Genomic DNA, 18,882 nt, shown 5'->3' with positions numbered 1-18,882 from the left:
TTGCTTGAAGTCACAGAATTGATAAATGCCAGAAAGATTATCTGAGTCCTTACGTGATTCTCAAACCTGTGCTCTTTCCACTATACCATGGTACCAGAAGACAACTTCAGTTTGACAGGTATTTACTAGAACTTACTGTGCAATAAACACAGGAATTAAAAAAAAAAAGAGTAACATGTTTTAAGGAAACCTAAGTTAAGTCAACTGCTCAAGTATTTGGTTTGAAACCTAGGTAGATCTCCTAAATCCAATTTCAACAATCCTTCTACTCCATGATCACTACATATCTAAAAACCACATATCCTAAAGTGTCCTAGGAATGGTAAACATCATTTTAAATGCTGGAGGTAACTATAAAATTTTTACTCTAGAATGTTATCAGAAGAGTAACAAAAAAGACTGACATCCCAAACAACATCTTTTGTGCTTTAAGGCATCCATAGTCCTGAACACACACACACACACACACAATAATCTGAGAAAGGGGAATCTGAGTTATAAGTCAATTTCCAAAGCAAACTACATTCAGTTCAATTATAGCACATTCTCATATACATCATTTGCAAGCTTCCTATAGATATTTTAATGTAATCACTTTTAAAGCATGAACAGTTAAGTAAGCTGGGACAGGCATTCTTGACAATCTTTTAAGAAAATATCAGGTAATTCCATGTTTCTACAACTTGGAGATAAGTGGGCTTAAAAATAAGCATTCAGCGGATTACTACTGGATGAACGTCCATAATCATTAGTAGATCTACAAAAGGCTGTGTATCTGATCTTACTCTGTTCAACATTTCCTATTACAAACAAGATGAAGACCCAGAGATTATACTGAAAGATCAGGAAAAATCACCAATTAGTCCATGATTTGGGCAAATAAGTTGTCTTGAAAAACAACAACAAAAAAACTTTTTAAAGTCCCATGAAAATGCCCTATATGCACCAAAAGAAGTAACCCATCCAGGAGATGAACTAAGGAGCGCGGTAAAACAGAATGACTCCCATCACCTACCAAGCAATCTATGAATGATACACATTATTCTGATCACTTCAGAAGGAAATAATAACCAGAAATATTCATATAAAGTCATTCTAATATAAATAGTTAAGTTGTTTTCTCGTAACTTTGATGACTTCTGGCCAAGTAAAATTAAGATCAAACCACTTTAAGTTTTCTTTGTAAATAAAAACTATACTTACCACGATCCATTCAGCAATGTTTTCATAGAGCTCTGGACTAAAAATTGCTTTTTTAAGCCTAGCTAGAGGACCATCAGCATCTACTAATCTGCACCGCATGAAAACATCACAGTAACCTCTAAAATCGTTGCAAGGGGATCCAGGTTGCAGGGTGATGGTTCGACCACTGAAGTGCCTACTCCACTGCATAGACCCTGTACTGGCACAAGTTGATGGGTCCACTGGAAAAGAAATGCCAAATATAAGCTGAAGATCAGATTCAAATATAAGTTGAAGATCAGATTTCCAGTTGGGGAAATATAAAGAGGGAAAAAAAACTGTCTGAAATCATTACCATAACATGTTATATAGACCTTCTCTAGTTAGGCTGGGTAATGCCATTAGTAATTCACATTAAATGTTACAATGTCAACAAGCAACCAGCAAGTCTTGATCCAGCGTCCACAATGACTTAAAGTCTAACAGTGTTTATGTAAATTACTGCTGTAAAGCTGGCAATGTTTTGTCTAGTTTATCATTTTTAAAACATCGTAGAGACCATAATGACAGAGAGACAATGCTATGTTACATTTATAATCTCCTCAAGAGGACAGATTGAGCTGGAAACTATCTGGCCAAACTACAGGTCAAAGTTTAACACTTAAACTTTAGGAGAAAATAATAGTTTGAGGCAGATTTTATACTCCTGTACTTTTAAAAGCCTTACTTTTCTTCATACAGCATACATGGCATAATTCTTTATCATCTTTGCCATCAGAACTGGCACACGTACACTCCTCTAAGCCATATTTCTCACAGATAGAACCTGCACATTGCTAGAAGAAAAATAAAAGACAAATTATTTAATCCCTATACAGTCAAACCTATTGTTTATAGTAATAGCCAAGTATAAGCTTCCAATGTCAAAATATTTAAATGGATATAAAAGTGAAAAACAGAGTTGAGTATCAAAACTGAATTACCTAAACACATTTGAAAAAAACTGAAAAACAGTAAATCCAAGTAAGACAGTAAATCTTTTAAAGGAATGGCAACTTTAAAAATTGAAATAAAAGCAGAGAAATAGATTAGATGAGAATCGATTTTATGTTCGTTATTATGGCTCTTCTATAAAGAAAGAAAAATTAAATTTTCTTCATGTAGAGCAAAGTGATATTCAGCTACAAAAGCTTTAAAGTCTTCAAATTCAGAGAAGATGACCAAGGAGTTCTTTTATTTAGGCTACTGAAATATTGTTTTATAAAACTTGAATATTATAGACAAGTCACATGCCAAGTTGTACAACTATGCTTCTCTAGAGAATATCAACCACATGTACATGGGAAGATGAAAAACAAATTAGTAGCTAATTGAATGCTACATAATATATTCATGGTTTGGTGACGGGATAGGGATATTACTTAAACAGAGACCAAGATTAATTACTTTATGTAGCTTTAAGCATCAATAATTCTTCTGAAAAACAAGTTTTCCAAAATTAAATTTAAAAACATATAGTTAAATGCTTACCCCATTAATACACACTTGTGTATGCCTATTACAGTCTGTGAAGTTTGGTTTAGGGTCAGATGCTGGGCAGAGAGCTGTGAAGCCATTACATATTCCTTCCCTTGCACAGTCTGAATCATCCCGACACTTCTCAGACTTTGACTTGAATGCACACTGTGCTGTACAACAAGGACCTTGACTTGGACTAGAAGAAACATTAAGTGATTAAACAAAGTAAATTACTAGTTATTTCCTATATACTATTAGATATTAGATTAGATCCACATTATCAGACCCAGTACCAATTTTTAAATCATAAGTCTCATCATTTAAATGATAAGTATGTTACTGGTATACAACTTCAAAAACCTGAAACTGCACACTGCCTCCTAAGTAAACAGTGCACTGGTGGAGCCGTGTGTCCCAAAGAAACAGTGCCTGGGCCTACACGGAAAAGTCACACCCTGCAGGGCATGAGATAAAGCAGCACATTGCTCCTTCAGGTAACAGTGCCTTGGCCAAGTTGAGGAGCTGTGCATTCCAGGGCTAAGCCAACACAATAACTCACAACCCAGGGAAATATCAATGGCTGAACTGGGATACTATGCCTACAGGCCGAATAACTCTAGCACCCTGCCTCCCTGGAGCTAGACTAGCCCCCTAGAGTCTGAGCTGCTGAGATACCCTTCTCCCCAGAGCAGTCATCACTGTGCTGCTCCCTGCCCCCTAGGGCCCAAATGACAGCTGTGCTTGAACATTCTGAGGTACTTGCTGTTGCTGCACCTGGTCTCACAGACTCTGGGATACCACCAAGCCCCACCATCCCAGGGTCTAGACTCACCAACAACTCCATCCCCAGCGACCCAACTCGCCACTGAGTCCTATTCACTCAGGCTCCGAAATTACTGCCATGCACTGTGCTCTGGGCTAAAATCTCCAGAGCATCTCTTCTTCCCTGGACTCAAACCAGGGCTATGCCTTGCCCACAAACTGTATAATCACAGCTACAGACTGGCCCGCTAGGCCCAAGCTGCTAGGGAGTAACCCAGAGTCATAGATCCTGATGCTATAGGCAACCTACATTCAATCTTGCCACAGACAGTAAACATGCACTGCAAGACACAAGTACCAACAGGTTTGTAAGATCCTGAGCCAAAACCCCAGCCCCATAGTTACTCTGCGCATCTGCAACTGGAAGCCAGCACTGCAGCAGGTGCTTGTAGGCCATGCATGTCAGACCTGACACCAAGAGGGATCCCCCTGGCTAAGTCTCACCATTATGAGAAAAATGAGAATAGGAGGGCCCCAAAAGTCATTGCCACTGAGGACATTAACAACCTACACCACCAGCATCCATTACCACAAACTTCTACAGCACAAGTCACTGAGGTGCCTACAGTTACTGATGATGTTGAATACAGCTGAAGAAGTTGCATGGAGACTATACCATTGAACCTACCTGGAAACAGAATCATCACACCCTTCCCTACCAGCATACTAAGATCCATCTACAACTGAGAGTGTATCTCCACGAAAGCCACTATAGACAATTTAGATGAGATGACTGTTCCACCAGACAGGTACACAGACATCAACACAGAGACTCGAGAAACATGAAAAAACAAATATATATGACACCACCAAAGGAACATAATTAACTCTCTAGCAACAGGTCCCAATGAAAAGGAAATCAATAAATTGCCTAAAAAGGAATTCAAAATGATGATTTGAGGGAAAAGACACAAGAAAATATAGATAAAAAAATTCAATGAAATTAGGAAAACAATTAATATGAGAAATTCAAAAAAGTAATAAATATCACTAAGTAGAAACAAAACTCCTGCAGCTTAAGAATTCAATGAATAAAATAAAAATACATAATAGAGAGCTTCAACAGCAGACTTGATCAAGCAAAAGAAAATCTCTGAACTTCAAGATAAAATGTTTGAAATTACTCATTTAGGGGAAGGAAAAAAAAAAGGAAGAAAGCCTGTAAGACTTATGGGACACCACAAACTGAATAAATTTTCATATTATAAGAGCCGCAGAAGGTTGGGTGCAGTAACTCATGCCTGTAATGCCAGAACTTTGGGAGGCTGAGGTGGCAGGATCACTTGAGCCCAGGAGTTAAAGACCAATCTAGGCAATGTAGTGAGATCCCATCTCTGCAATCAATCAATCAATCAATCATTTAAAAGCTACAGAAGGAGAAGATATTAAAATAGGCACAGAAAACCTATGTTTTGGCTGGGTACGCTGGCTCATGCCTGTAATCCCAAGACTTCGGGAGGCCAAAGCGGGTGGATCGTTTGAGGTCAGGAGCTTGAAACCCTGTCTCTACTAAAAATATGAAAAAAACTAGCTGGGTAGGGTGGCGCGCACCTGTAATTCCAGCTACTCAGGAGGTTGAGGCACAAGAATTGCTTGAACTTGCAAGGCAGAGGGTGCAGTAAGCTGAAACTGTACCACTGCACTCCAGCCTGGGTGATGAAGTGAGACTGTCTCAAAAAAAAAGAAAGAAAAAAAGAAAACCTATTTATTAAAATAATAGCTGAAAACGTAGGTCTGCCTTGAGGATTTATAGTCAAACTGTAAAAAGTCAAGGACAAAGAAAATTCTAAAAAAACAGCAAGAGAAAAGTATCAAGTCACATATAAGGGAGTATCTATTAGACTAGCAGCAGATTTCTCAGTAGAAATTTCACCGGCATGGAGAGAATGGGATATGTTCAAAGCACTGAAAGAAAAAACAAATTGGTAGCCAAAAATCTGTAAGACTTTATTTGTCCCTCGTTTCTGAAGGATAGTTTACAAATTAGCAGCCAAGAGTCTATACCCAGCAAAACTATCCTTCAGAAACGAGAGACAAATAAAGTCTTTCCCACACAAGCAAAAATAGGAAATTAATCACCACTAGACTGACCCTACAAGAAATACTCAAGGGAATCCTGCACCTGGAAGCAAAAGAAACCAATAATCACCATTATGAAAACACACAGAATTATAATGCTAACAACCTACACCACCACTGCCGCCATTACTACAAAGCTGTATAGTGCAGGCCACTGTGATACACAAATGAGAAAAAGAAGAGTCAAATGTTACTGCTACAGAAAACTACCAAACCACAATGCTGAAGGAGAGGAAAAAAAGGAAGAATGAATATGCAAAAAAAAAAAAAAAAAGGCCTGGCGCAGTGGCTCATGCCTATAATCCCAACACTTTGGGAGGCCGAGGCAGGCAGATCATGAGGTCAGGAGATCGAGACCATCCTGGCTAACACAGTGAAACCCCATCTCTACTAAAAATACAAAACATTAGCTGGGCGTGGTGGCGGGCACCTGTAGTCCCAGCTTACTCAGGAGGCTGAGGCAGGAGAATGGCGGGAACCTGGGAGGCAGAGCTTGCAGTGAGCCAAGACTGTGCCATTGCACTCCAGCCTGGGCTACAAAGCAAGACTCCATCTCAAAAAAAAAAAAAAAAAAAAAAAAATTATCAAAATGACAAGAGGAAGTCCTCACCTACTGATATCAATCACGAATATACCCCAATTAAATCCCCCTACTTAAAAGACACAACCTGGCTGAATGGGTCCACTGTAATCTCTTTCCCCTCTGTAGCTTTTAAATGATTTATGTATTCATTTATTTGTAGAAATGGGTTCTCACTATGTTGCCTACATTGGTCTTGAACTCCTGCTCAAGCAAAACTCCCAGCTCGGCCTCCCAAACACATGACACACCCAACTAAAGGCTGCTTACAAGAAAATCATTTTATTTGTAAAGACATATATAGACTAAAAGTAAACGAATGGAAAAAGATATTTCACTCAAACAGAAATAAAGTAAGCAAGAGTAGCTATACCTGTATCAGATAAATCAGATTTTAAGTCAAAAACTGTGAAAAGAGGGCCAGGTGCGGTGGCTCATGCCTCTAATCCCAGCACTTTGGGAGGCCGAGGCAGGCAGATCACCTGAAGTCAGGAGTTCAAGACCAGCCTGGCCAACACGGCAAGACCCCATCTCTATTAAAAATATAAAAATTAGTCGGGCATGGTGATGCATGCCTGTAGTCCCAGCTACTTGGGAGGCTGAGGCAGAATTGTTTGAACCCGGGAAGTGTAGGATGCAGTGAGCCGAGATCATGCCACTGCACTCAAGCCTGGGTGACAGAGCAAGACTCTGTCTCCAAAAATAACTGTGAAAAGAGACAAAAAAGGTCATTATATAGTGATAAAATGTTTCATTCAGCAAGGGGACATAACAATTCTAAATCTATATGCACCTAACACCAAAGCACCCAGATACATAAAGCAAATACCATGAGATCTAAAGAGAGAGATCAACTCCAATAAAGCAATGATTGGAGACTTCAACAGTCCATTCTCAGCACTGAACAGATGATCTAGACAGAAAGTCAAGAAAGAAACACTGGATTGGAACTACACTTCAGACCAAATAGATCTAACAGACAGTTACAGAACATTCATCCAACAGCTATGGCAGAATATACATTCTTTTCATTAGCACATGAAACATTCTCCAGGATAGACCACCTATTAGGCTATAAAACCATTATCAACAGATGTTTAAAAACAGAAATCATATCAAGTATCTTTTCTGAACACAACGGAATAAAACTAGAAATCAATCACAAGGGGAATTTTAGAAAATGTACAAACACATAATTAAACAACTTGCTTCTGAACAACCAATGAGTTGCTGAAGAAATTAAAAATGAAGTTTAAAAGCTCTGTGAAACAACTAAAAATAGAAAAACACAACATACCAAATACTATGGGATACAGCTAAAGCAATATTAAGAGGGAAGTTTATAGCAATAAATGTCTACATAGAAAAAGTAGAAAGATAAACAACCTAACAATGCACCTCAAGGAATCAGTAAAGCAAGAACAAACCAAACCACAAATTAGAAGAAAAGAAATAATAAAGATCAGAGCAGAAATAAACAAAATTGAGACTAAAAAAATCCAAATAATCAGGCTGGGCACGGTGGCTCATGCCTATAATCCCAGCACTTTGGGAGGCCGAGGTGGATGGATCACAAAGTCAGGAGATTGAGACCATCCTGGCTAACACGGTGAAACCCTGTCTCTACTAAAAATACAAAAAAAATTAGCCAGGAGTGGTGGTGGACACCTGGAGTCCCAGCTACTCAGGAGGCTGAGGCAGGAGAATGGTGTGAATCTGGGAGGCAGAGCTTGCAGTGAGCCAATACTGTGCCACTGCACTCCAGTCTGGGGAACAAAGCGAGACTCCGTCTCAAAAAAAAAAAAAAAAAATCAACAAAATGAACAGTTGGTTTCTTAGAAAGATAAAATCAACAATCCATTAACCAGACAAGGAAAAAAAAATCCAAATAAAATCAGAAACAAAAAAGGAGACATTATAACTGATACCACATAAATACAAAGAATCATTAGAGACCATTACAATAAACTATATGCCAATAAATGGAAAAACCGAATGAAAATTAATAAATTCCTGGACACATACAACCTACCAAGATTGAAATAAGAAGAGAAAACCTGGACAGACCAATCACAAGTAACAAGATTGAATCAGTGAAAAAAAAAAAAAGGTCTCCCAACAATACTTCCTGATCACCAGGTAAAATAAATAAGAAAAAAAAAAGAACTAGAACAAGAAAAGAATGTCCACTCTCACCACTCTTATCAATATAGTAATGGAAGTTCTGAGCCAGAGCAATTAGGCAAGAGAAAAAAATAAAGGACATCCAAATTGGAAAGAAGGAACCCAAACTGTTCCTGTTTGTAGAGAGCATAATCTTACATATATAGACAACCCTTAAAGCTCCACTGAAAACTCTTAGAATTGATAAATGAATTCAGAATAGTTGCAGGATACAAAATTAACATTAAAAAATCAGTTGTGTTTCTATATACAAGAAAATAGCAGAAAAAGAAATCAATCTCATTTATAATAGCTGCAAAAAAAGAGTGAGATTAATAAACAGAAGGAGGTGAGTTTATTAAATTTCTACAAGGAAAACTATAAAATACTCATGAAAGAAATTGAACAAGTCAAAAAAAAAATACAAAAAAAAAAACCACATTTCATGTTCATGGACTGGAAGAATTAATACTGTGAAAATGGCCATACTACCAAAAGCAATCTACAGATTCAATGTAATCCCTATCCAAATAACAATGACATTCTTCACAGATAAAGAGAAAACAATCCTAAAAGTCATATGAAACCACAGAAGACTCCAATAGCCAAAAGAACGAAGCTGGAGGCATCACATCACCTAATTTCAAAATATACTACAAAGCTTTAGTAACTAAAACAGCATGATACTGACATAAAAACAGACACATGAACCAATGAAACAGAACAGAGAACTCAGAAAAAAATCTATATATTTAGTCAATTGATTTTTGACAAAGGTGATTTTTGAACATTCAGTGGGGAAAGGACAGTCTCTTCAGTAAGTGGTGATGGGAAAACTGGATATATATATATATGCAGAAAAATGATATTAGACCCCTATGTCTCACCACATACAAAAACCAAATCAAAATGTGATGTAAATTTAAGACCTGAAACTATGAAACTACTAAAAGAAAACACTGGGGAAGCACATAATGACATTGATCTGAGCCAAGATTTTTGAGTAAGACCTCAATAGCAGAGACAACAAAAGCAAAAACAGGCAAATAGGGTTACACACACTAAAAAGCTTCTGTACAGAAAGGGAAACAATCAACAGAGTGAAGAGACAATCTGCTGAATGGGAGAAAACATTTTCAAATTATTCATCTGACTAGGGACTGATAGAATGTACAAGGAACTCAACAGCAAAAAAATAAATAATCTCATTAAAAAGTAGACAAACGATCTAAATAAACATTTCTCAAAAGAAGACATATAAATTACTAACAAGTACATGAAAAAATGTTCAATATCACTAACCATCAGGAAAACACAAATCAAAACCATGGTGAGATACACCCAGTTAAAATGACCATTATCAAAATGATCAAAAATAAACAAAGGTGCTGGTAAGGATGTGGAGATCAGGAACCATTAGTTTACTGCCAGTGGGAATATAAATTAGTACAGCCACTGTGTAAACTGGTATAGAAGTTCCTCTAAAAACTAAAAATAGATCTACTATATGATCCAGTGGGGTATACATCCAAAGAAAAGGAAGTCAGTATACAAAAGGGATACCAACAGCTCCCTGTATCACTACGCACAATAGCCAAGATACAGAATCAGTCTAAGTGTCCACCAAGAAACAAATGGATAAAGAAAAGGTAGTATATACTTGATCACAAAAAAGAGCAAAATACTGTCATGTGCAGTAACATGAACGGAAATAGAAGTCATCATGTTAAATAAAATAAGCCAGACATAGAAAGACAAACAGCACATGTTGCTACTCATATGTGAGAGCAAAATAAGTTGATCTCATAGAGGTAGAGAGTTGAACGGTGGTTACAACAGGATGAGAAGGGTAGTGGGGAGGTGGATAAAGAGTGATTGGTTAATGGTTACAAACACACAGAAGGAATGAGCCCTAGTGTTTGATAGCACAGTAAAGTTACTACAATTAACAATAACTAATTGTAAATTTCAAAGTGGAAGATTTGAAATGTTCCCAAGACAAAGAAATTATAAATATCTGAGATAAATATCCTAATTACCTTGATTTGATCATTACATATTCTATGCACGTATCAAAATATCACATGTACCTCATAAATATGTACAATTATTATTTATCAATTAAAAATGGAATAGGGGCTGGATGCGGTGGCTCACGCCTGTAATCTCAGCACTTTGGGAGGCTGAGGCAGGTGGATCACGAGGTCAGGAGATCAAGACCATCCTGGTTAACACAGTGAAACCCCGTCTCTACTAAAAAACACAAAAATTTAGCTGGGTGTGGTGGTGGGCGCCTGTAGTCCCAGCTACTCGGGAGGCTGAGGCAGGAGAATGGCATGAACCCAGGAGGCGGAGCTTGCAGTGAGCAGAGATCGCACCACTGCACTCCAGCCTGGGCAACAGAGCCAGACTCCGTCTCAAAAAAAAAAACAAAAAGTACAAAAAATTAGCCAGGCATGGTGGCACACACCTGTAGTCCTAGCTACTCAGGAGGCTGAGGCAGGAGAATTGCTTGAACCTGGGAGGCAGAGGTTGCAGTGAGCTGAAATCATGCCACTGCACTCCAGCCTGGGCGACAGGCTTTTTTGAGACTCTACCTCAAAAAAAAAAAAAAAAAGTATTGTACAAACAATTGCTTACACTGCTACCAAAGTAAATTTGACAAGTGAAATAGTTATATTTCACCAAGTTATAAAAGTAAATGGATTCCACATTAACTAAATATTTAAAGATTTTAAAAATATGGAAGAAAGTTACATTTTCACAATAACTAACTAAAGAATATGTATTTTTTAGGATTCTTTTTAGTATGTCCTTTTCGTATGTCCTTTTGTTAATACTCACTACACAAATTACTATTAAAAGTAGTCCAAACAAGCCTGGGCAAATGGCGTAACTCTGTCTCTACAAAAAAAATACAAAAATTAGCTGGGTGTGGCAGCACATGCTTATAGTCTCAGCTACTCAGGGGGCTGAGGTGGGAGGATCAATTGAGCCCGGGAGGTGGAAGTTGCAGTGAGCCGACATCACGCCACTGCACTCTGGCCTGGCAACAGAGTGAGACCCTATCTCAAATAAAAGAAAAAGAAAAAGAAAAGTAGTTCAATCTGCCAATAACAGAGCACTAACCAACACTATTTCAGAAAAAGAAAACAAATAAAAGCAAAGTTTCAAAACCATATGCATCTCAATTTTAAATTTGTCCTAACTGCATTCAGGTAACTTTACAAGAATGTTAACATTACTGAAATTAGCAAGGTACCTGCACTGTTTCCCAGGTTTCAGTTTGCATTTTCTTCCCTCTGGTTGATTTGCATCGAAGCAGCATTCATCTTTACACTGGTCACTATAGCCACAATCACATTCTTCACCTTGTTCTACCATTCCATTTCCACAAATAGGTTGCCCAGATTCTGAGGAAAATAAACAAGACAAGGTAAACAATTGCATGCACACATTGATTTTATTTAAAATTCACACATTCTTTAGATCATCATAACAAAGGGATAAAGGAAAACTTTGATGAGCAAGTAGAACAAACTAGGAAATCTGGAAATCACGAGACCTAATTCTAACAGGGGGTCTGCTGCTAACTAGCAATGTGGTCTTGGGCAAGTCACTTGCCTTTTGGGGGCCTTCAGTTTCTTAATCTGTACAGTGAGGGGATTTGACAGAAGGTCCCTTCTAGAAGTGTAACTTGCAACTTAGGCCATGCTACATTGAGCTTTATTGACTGTACTATTTATATCACACAAATACAAATCAAGTTAGGGCTTCACTAACCAGAAAAAAAAAATTAAGCCTGTTTTTGCAACAGAAAATTTCAAACATACCTAAAAGTACTAAAAGAATATGTACAATGAACTCCCATGTACCAGTCACTCATCTTTAACAACTATCAACAATATGCTCTTCTTATCTCATTTACTCCCATAATTTTTTTCTGGAGTATTTTAAAACAACTCCACCTAACATATTATTGTCCCTGTAAATACTTCAGGATGTATCACTAAGACATAAAGTTTTTTTTCTTATTTAAACCTAACCATAATAATCATGATCATATCTAACAAAATTAATAACATGCTTAATAACATCTAACAGCCAAGTCATGTGCAGTTTTCTTCAACTGTCTCTTTACAATTTGTTGCTGTGAATCAAGTTTCAAACAAGCTTCCCCTAACCCCATCTCCTCCCCTCATGGCTGCTTTCTGAGAGGTCTCTTATGTTCTTTTAACATATAATAGATTTCCCCCATTTTTATTTATTTTTACACCATTGATCTGTTAAAGAAGTTGGGTGATTTTGTCTATGAAATGTTCCACATTGTATTTAGCTGATTGTAATACAATCAGTAGGTTTTTTTTTATTTTTTATGTACATTAGTCTTGCTGCTGAACTAAACCAAGCTCCTTAAGGGAAAAAACATGTATTATTTATATCTTCTGTATTCTCACAGACCTTAATGGTATTGAGCCAGATCTTCGTTGATTAAGATTAGAGTCTCATCTAAGCATAGTGAATAATTTTAGAAAATTTCTTCAGCAGTCTTCTAAAGTTCTTTGATTTTTGTCAATGGAATTTAAAATTGGAATAGAAATGCTCCTCTTTGTAAGATCACAAAATCAAAGAGCTTTGGCAACTGCAAAGAATGATAAAAATCAAATGCCTTAAATGTTCTAGGAAATAAAACTAACTTCCAAGGAGTCTGTAACTTGCTAGAGACCATATACCCCAGTATAAGCAAAAACCTAGGGTTTTCTAGGTCTACAATCTTTTCTTTCTACTACACCAAATCGACGTGGAAAACAGTCATTGTACAGGCTTTAAGCGGAGAATTGAGTAAGTAGAAGGGAACACGTACATCTCAACACAGGAACCCCACATGAGGCCCACCTAAATCAAAAATATTCTAGAAAGACTGGCTTTATATTCAGATAATTATTTCTTTATGGTAAATTATCTTCCTTTATTTATATCTGCAACATAAAACAAAAGCTTGGCATGAACATATGCACTCACACCGGCCCAGAATAAAGGAGCTGGGACAAAGCCACTTGGCAACAGGGCTGAGAACCCAGACCCTAAGGGCACAGAGGAGCTGAACCCTCATTTCAGGGCCCCCAGGGATGTTGCTGTGGAGGCCCCTGCTCTCCAGAGCCAGACTGGCCTACGTGAAAGCAGAAAGTTCATTCTTAACCACATCGACTATTTTTTAAAATCTTGGAGGTTATTGAAGCTTCATCTCTGTTTCACTTCAAACCATCTCTTTTATTCTCAAAAACTAGAAGCATGCACTATTTATAATAGTAAACACATGGAACCAACCCAAATGCCCATCAATGATAGACTAGATAAAGAAAATGTGATACATATACACCATGGAATACTACACAGCCATAAAAAGGAATGAGATCATGTCCTTTGCAGTGACATGGATGAAGCTGGAAGCCATTATCCTCAGCAAACTAACACAGGAACAGAAAACCAAACACTACGTGTTCTCACTCATATGTGGGAGTTGAACAATGAGAACATATGGACACAGGGAGGGGAACACCACATACCAAGGCCAGTCCAGGGGTAGGGAGTAAGGGGAGGGAGCACATTAGGACAAACAGCTAATGCATGCAGGGCTTAAAACCTAGATGACAGGTTGACAGGTGCAGTAAATCACCATGGCACACGTATACCCATGTAACAAACCTACACATTCTGCACTTGTATCCTGGAACTTAAAGTGAAATTAAAAAAAAAAAAAAAAAAAAAAAAAGCCAGTCGAGGTGGCTCATATCTATAATGCCAGCACTTTGGGAGGCCGAGGCAGGCAGATCACAAGGTCAAAAGATCGAGACCATCCTGGCCAACATGGTGAAATCCGGTCTCTATTAAAAATACAAAAAAATCAGCTGGGCGTGGTGGTGCGCGCCTGTAGTTCCAGCTACTCGGGAGGCTGAGGCAGGAGAATTGCTCGAATCTGGGAGGTGGAGGCTGCAGTGAGCCGAGATCGTGCCACTGCACTCCAGCCTGGTGACAGAGTGAAACTCTGTCTCAAAAAAAAAGCAGTAACAAAAACAAAAAAACTAAAAGCATGCATCTGCACATATATACTAGGTAAATAATGATTTTTATAAGTCTAGTAGTAATTTTATAATTCACATGACACGTAATTTAGAAGAAAATAATGAAGTCAGAAAATGTTAGACACATTATTTACTGCACATTAATTTTTATTTCATATAAAATTAGTACTTCAAGTTAGTTATTTGCTAACAGCTTAAACAACAGCGAAGGTACTGTTTGTTTGTCTGTTTGAGATGGAGTCTCGCTCTGTTGCCCAGGCTAAAGTGCAATGGCACAATCTTAGCTCACTGCAACCTCCAACTCCTGGGTTCAAGCAATTCTTGTGGCTCAGCCTCCCAAGTAGCTGGGACTACAGGCGCACGACACCACACCTCGCTTATCTTTTTATTTTTTGTAGAGACAGGGTTTCGCTATGTTGGCCAGGCTAGTTTCAAACTCCTGGCCTCAAGCAATCTGCCTGTCTTGGCCTCCCAAACTGCTGGGATTACAGGCATGAGCCACCCTGCCTGGCCTAAAAATATTGTTTAAATGCAAAAATTATAATAGGCACACATTTTGTTATAATTTAAGAAAAAATTTTCTTTCATTAATATCTACAAAGCAATATGTACATTTTTAAAAGTCAACTTATATCAGAAGGTTTACTGTGAAAATTCAGTTTATAAATGAAGAATCTTAATGTACCTGTACATTAAGAAGCATTAGAAAAACAACCACTGATAATAACAGTAACAAATTATAACATCAATGGAATTTCAATCTGCCCTTAGAAAAAGAAGGCTTTAAAAGATAAGGCCAATCAATACAATAAAAAACTGATTACCGAGACCTTATCAAAATTTTAAACTTTTGCTCAAGAAAGAACTGTGGAAAGGGTAAAAAGACAAGCTACACACAGGGAGAAAATATTTGGAAACCAGTATCTGACAAAGGACTAGTATCTAGACTATATCAAGAACTCTCAATACTCCAAAGAAAAGAAAAAAGTCCCACTAGAAATGACCAAAAAACATGGACAGACATTTCATCAAAGATGATTTATAAATGGCCAATAAGCACATGAAAAGATGTTCAGCATCATTAGCCACCGGAGAAATGCAAATTAAAAGCATGAGATACCACAACACGCCCATCAGAACAGCTAAAATAAAAAACTGTGAAAACATCAAATGGTTGTGAAGATGCAGAGAAACTGGAACATTTGTGCAGTGCTGGTGAGAACATAAAATAGTATGGCCACCCCGGAAAAGAGTTTGGCAGTTTTGTACAAAGCAAAACAAGCAATTGCTATATGGTCCAATAACTGGATTTGGGAGCATTTATCTCAAAGTAAAAACTTACGTTTATACAAAAAACCTATACATGAATGTTTACAGCTGCTTTATTCATAATAGCCAAACACTGGAAACAGCCCAGATGTCTTTCAAATGGATGGTTAAACAAACTGCAGTACATACATAACATGGAATACTACTCAGAAATAAAACAGAACGAACTATTGATAAAGCAACAATTTAGATGAATCCCCAGGGAATTATGCTGAGTGAAAAAAGGCAATTCCAAAAGGTTGTATACTATCTGATTTTATTTATATAACTTTTTTTTGAAGTGACACAATTTTACATATGGAGAACAGGGTAGTAGGCGGAGGAAGGAACAACAGAAGGGAGGTAAGCATGGTTATAAAACAATGAGGGATCCTTATAATGACAGAACTGTTCGGACTCTTGACTGTGATGGTGGATACATAAATCTACGCATGTAATAAAATTGTATAGAACTAAATATACACAAAGAAAAATGAGAACAAAAAAACTAGGGAAATTGGAATAAGATCTATGGATTTTCTCAATATCAACATCCTGGTCATGATATTGTACTACAGTCTTGCAAGGCATTACCACTGGAGGGAACTGAGTGACTGAGTGAAGGGTATAGAGAATATCTTACTTCTTATGAACTGTATGTGAATCTATAATTGTCTCAATAAAATTGCAATTAAAAACAAAATCCCATGTTTATCTGGAAATCTTCCTCAGTTCTCCTTTGCTGTCACGTTTAACCGCTCTTTAAGTGCTCTTAATGTACAAAGATGAATAGGCCTCAGTGTTTCCCCTAAAGAAACCTATGTGAAATAGGACAAGGAAACACACACACAAAAAAAACCCTAATACAAAGTAAATATTTAGAGTATGTTCAATGCCACAAGAAAGACATAACAGATGAATGGAAGAACAAAATCTGGTCTATACATACAATGTAATATTATTCAGCCATAAAAAGGAATGGAACTCTGATATATGCTACAACACAGATAAACCTTGAAAATATTATGTTAAGTGAAATAAGCCAGGCACAAAAGAACAAATATTGTATGTCCTCACTTACATACCCAAAATAGGCTAATTCATAAAGACAGAAGTGGATTAGAGATTACCAGGGGCTGAGGGGAAGAGAGAGCATTACTGCTTAATGGTTATAGAATTTCTGTTTGGGATGATGAAAAAGTTTGTAAATGAATAGTGAATGTAATTGATTACATTCACATTCATCACTGCACATATAATTAATGTCACAGAACTGTACATTTAAAATCAGTTTAAAATGGCAAATTTTATGTTATACATATTTTGCTAAAATAAGAAATAATTTCATAGTAACTTTATTCACATTACCCCAAATCCAAGGTATTCATTATAGGAGAGTAAATGTACAAACTAGGACGTATTCATACAATGTAATACTACTCAGCAATAAAAAGGAGTAAAATACTAATGACGAATCTCAGAGCTATACGCTGAGTTAAACAGCCTTCCACAAAAGGGTACAAACTGTGTAATTCCACTTATACGAAGACAAAGCCAATGTATAGTGAAATAAATCAGATAGTGGTTGCCTCTGAGGGTGTGTTGGGACAGAGCTTGATTGGGAGGGGTGATAAAAGAAAGTTCTGGGGTGACAGAAATGTCCTGTATCTTGATAGGTTGTTTACACAGGTAAATGCATCTGTCAAAATTCATCAAATGATGAACTTAAAATTTGTGCATTTCACTTACGTAGAAAACAGAAAAAGAACCATAAACAATATTGAACTCTAGTTAATGATTTGTAGACTAAAATGTTTTTAGGTGTGAAGGATACTCACTGCTGCAACTTACTTTAAATTGCAATAAATCATGAATTGAGAGATGGCAAGATTAAGAAATAACGAGGTAAAGGAAATACAGCAAAGTGTTAGCAATAGTAAAATGCAGGTGGTGGGTATGTCAGTAATCACTGTAGAATTATTTCAAGTTGTCTGAATGTTTGAAAATGTTCATAACAAAATGTTAGGAAAACATACATACCAACAAAACAGTTGTTTCTCTTCTTCTCAAGAACCTGGCTTATATTTCTAATACTACAGAGTGAGAATTTATTGTTGTTAAGTTTGTCCCCAGATGTTGCTCTTGCATACATGATGTAATTGCCATTTTCTTTTTGCCCCAAATTCTTAGATTCTCCTGGTGTGCACTCTGTTCCAGAATCATGCTGTCAAGAAGAATATAAAGTTACATAAACAGGAAGTAAAATAAGGTTTTCAGGTCAACTGATTAAATGTAATGTTCTCATCAGGAAAACAATGGAAGCTTGTGGACTCTCCTTTAAAAAGAATCTTACAGTTGTTTTACACCTTGAGTAGGAAAAGAATTTGCTCTTTTAGGGGTCACTGTCTTAGAAAAGAAGGAAAATCAGTGGAGGTCTAGTCACAACAATTTATAACTTTGTAAGCAGGGACTAGAATTGAGGACAGACAGTCATACAAGTCTATTAAAAATAAGCTCACTTACTTTTAAAAGCAGTAACAGTAAAATAAACTACTTTAAAACTACTAAATAGTCTCTAACATATATGTTAAATTACATGTTATGACTAGTTCAGAGAAGATAGAGGTGGGGAAAGACAAAAGAATCAAGAGACTGGCATGGGGCTAAATACACACAGAACAGGAATCTAAGACAGCTAACTTAATAGCCAGTACATAAGAAAGATAAGTAAAAATGCTGACTAAGAACAGAAACACAATGACATATTTTAAAATGAAAAATGGTAAAAGCCTAGAGATCAAAATACTACTTTGCCGAATAAACAGGAAACAGAGTTCTGTGTACATGTAACATATAAATGCACTTAAGTGGTATTTGGTTTTGATAAATTTTATTGAAGTGTCAGATACATAGAGAAAAATAGGCAGGGTGCGGTGGCTCACGTCTGTAATCCCAGCACTTTGGGAGGCCAAGGCGGGCGGATCACGAGGTCAGGAGATCGAGACCATCCTGGCTAACACGGTGAAACCCCATCTCTACTAAAAATACAAACAATTAGTCGGGCGTGATGTCGGGCGCCTGCAGTCTCAGCTACTCGGGAGGCTGAGGCGGGAGAATGGCGTGAATCCAGGAGGCAGAGCTTGCAGT

The 18,882-nt window shown here is 37.2% G+C and overlaps 1 protein-coding gene across 1 annotated transcript in view; it reads right to left on the bottom strand.

The window, feature by feature from the left end:
* The window catches only part of ADAM10 (ADAM metallopeptidase domain 10), a 146,351-nt gene that overhangs the window by 13,883 nt on the left and 113,586 nt on the right, over positions 1 to 18,882 (bottom strand). The window contains exons 6-10 of the mRNA XM_023228644.1: positions 17,776 to 17,959; positions 11,607 to 11,757; positions 2,713 to 2,896; positions 1,910 to 2,018; positions 1,204 to 1,424 (exon numbers count right to left, since the gene is read on the bottom strand). Of these exons, the coding sequence (XP_023084412.1) occupies positions 1,204 to 1,424; positions 1,910 to 2,018; positions 2,713 to 2,896; positions 11,607 to 11,757; positions 17,776 to 17,959 (849 nt within the window). The remainder of the gene's footprint in view (positions 1 to 1,203; positions 1,425 to 1,909; positions 2,019 to 2,712; positions 2,897 to 11,606; positions 11,758 to 17,775; positions 17,960 to 18,882) is intronic.

This window comes from Piliocolobus tephrosceles, chromosome 6, assembly GCF_002776525.5.
Source record: "Piliocolobus tephrosceles isolate RC106 chromosome 6, ASM277652v3, whole genome shotgun sequence".
Classification (NCBI taxonomy): domain Eukaryota; kingdom Metazoa; phylum Chordata; class Mammalia; order Primates; family Cercopithecidae; genus Piliocolobus; species Piliocolobus tephrosceles.
Note: the sequence above shows the minus strand (reverse complement) of the source record. Positions and strands in the feature narration are given on the sequence as shown.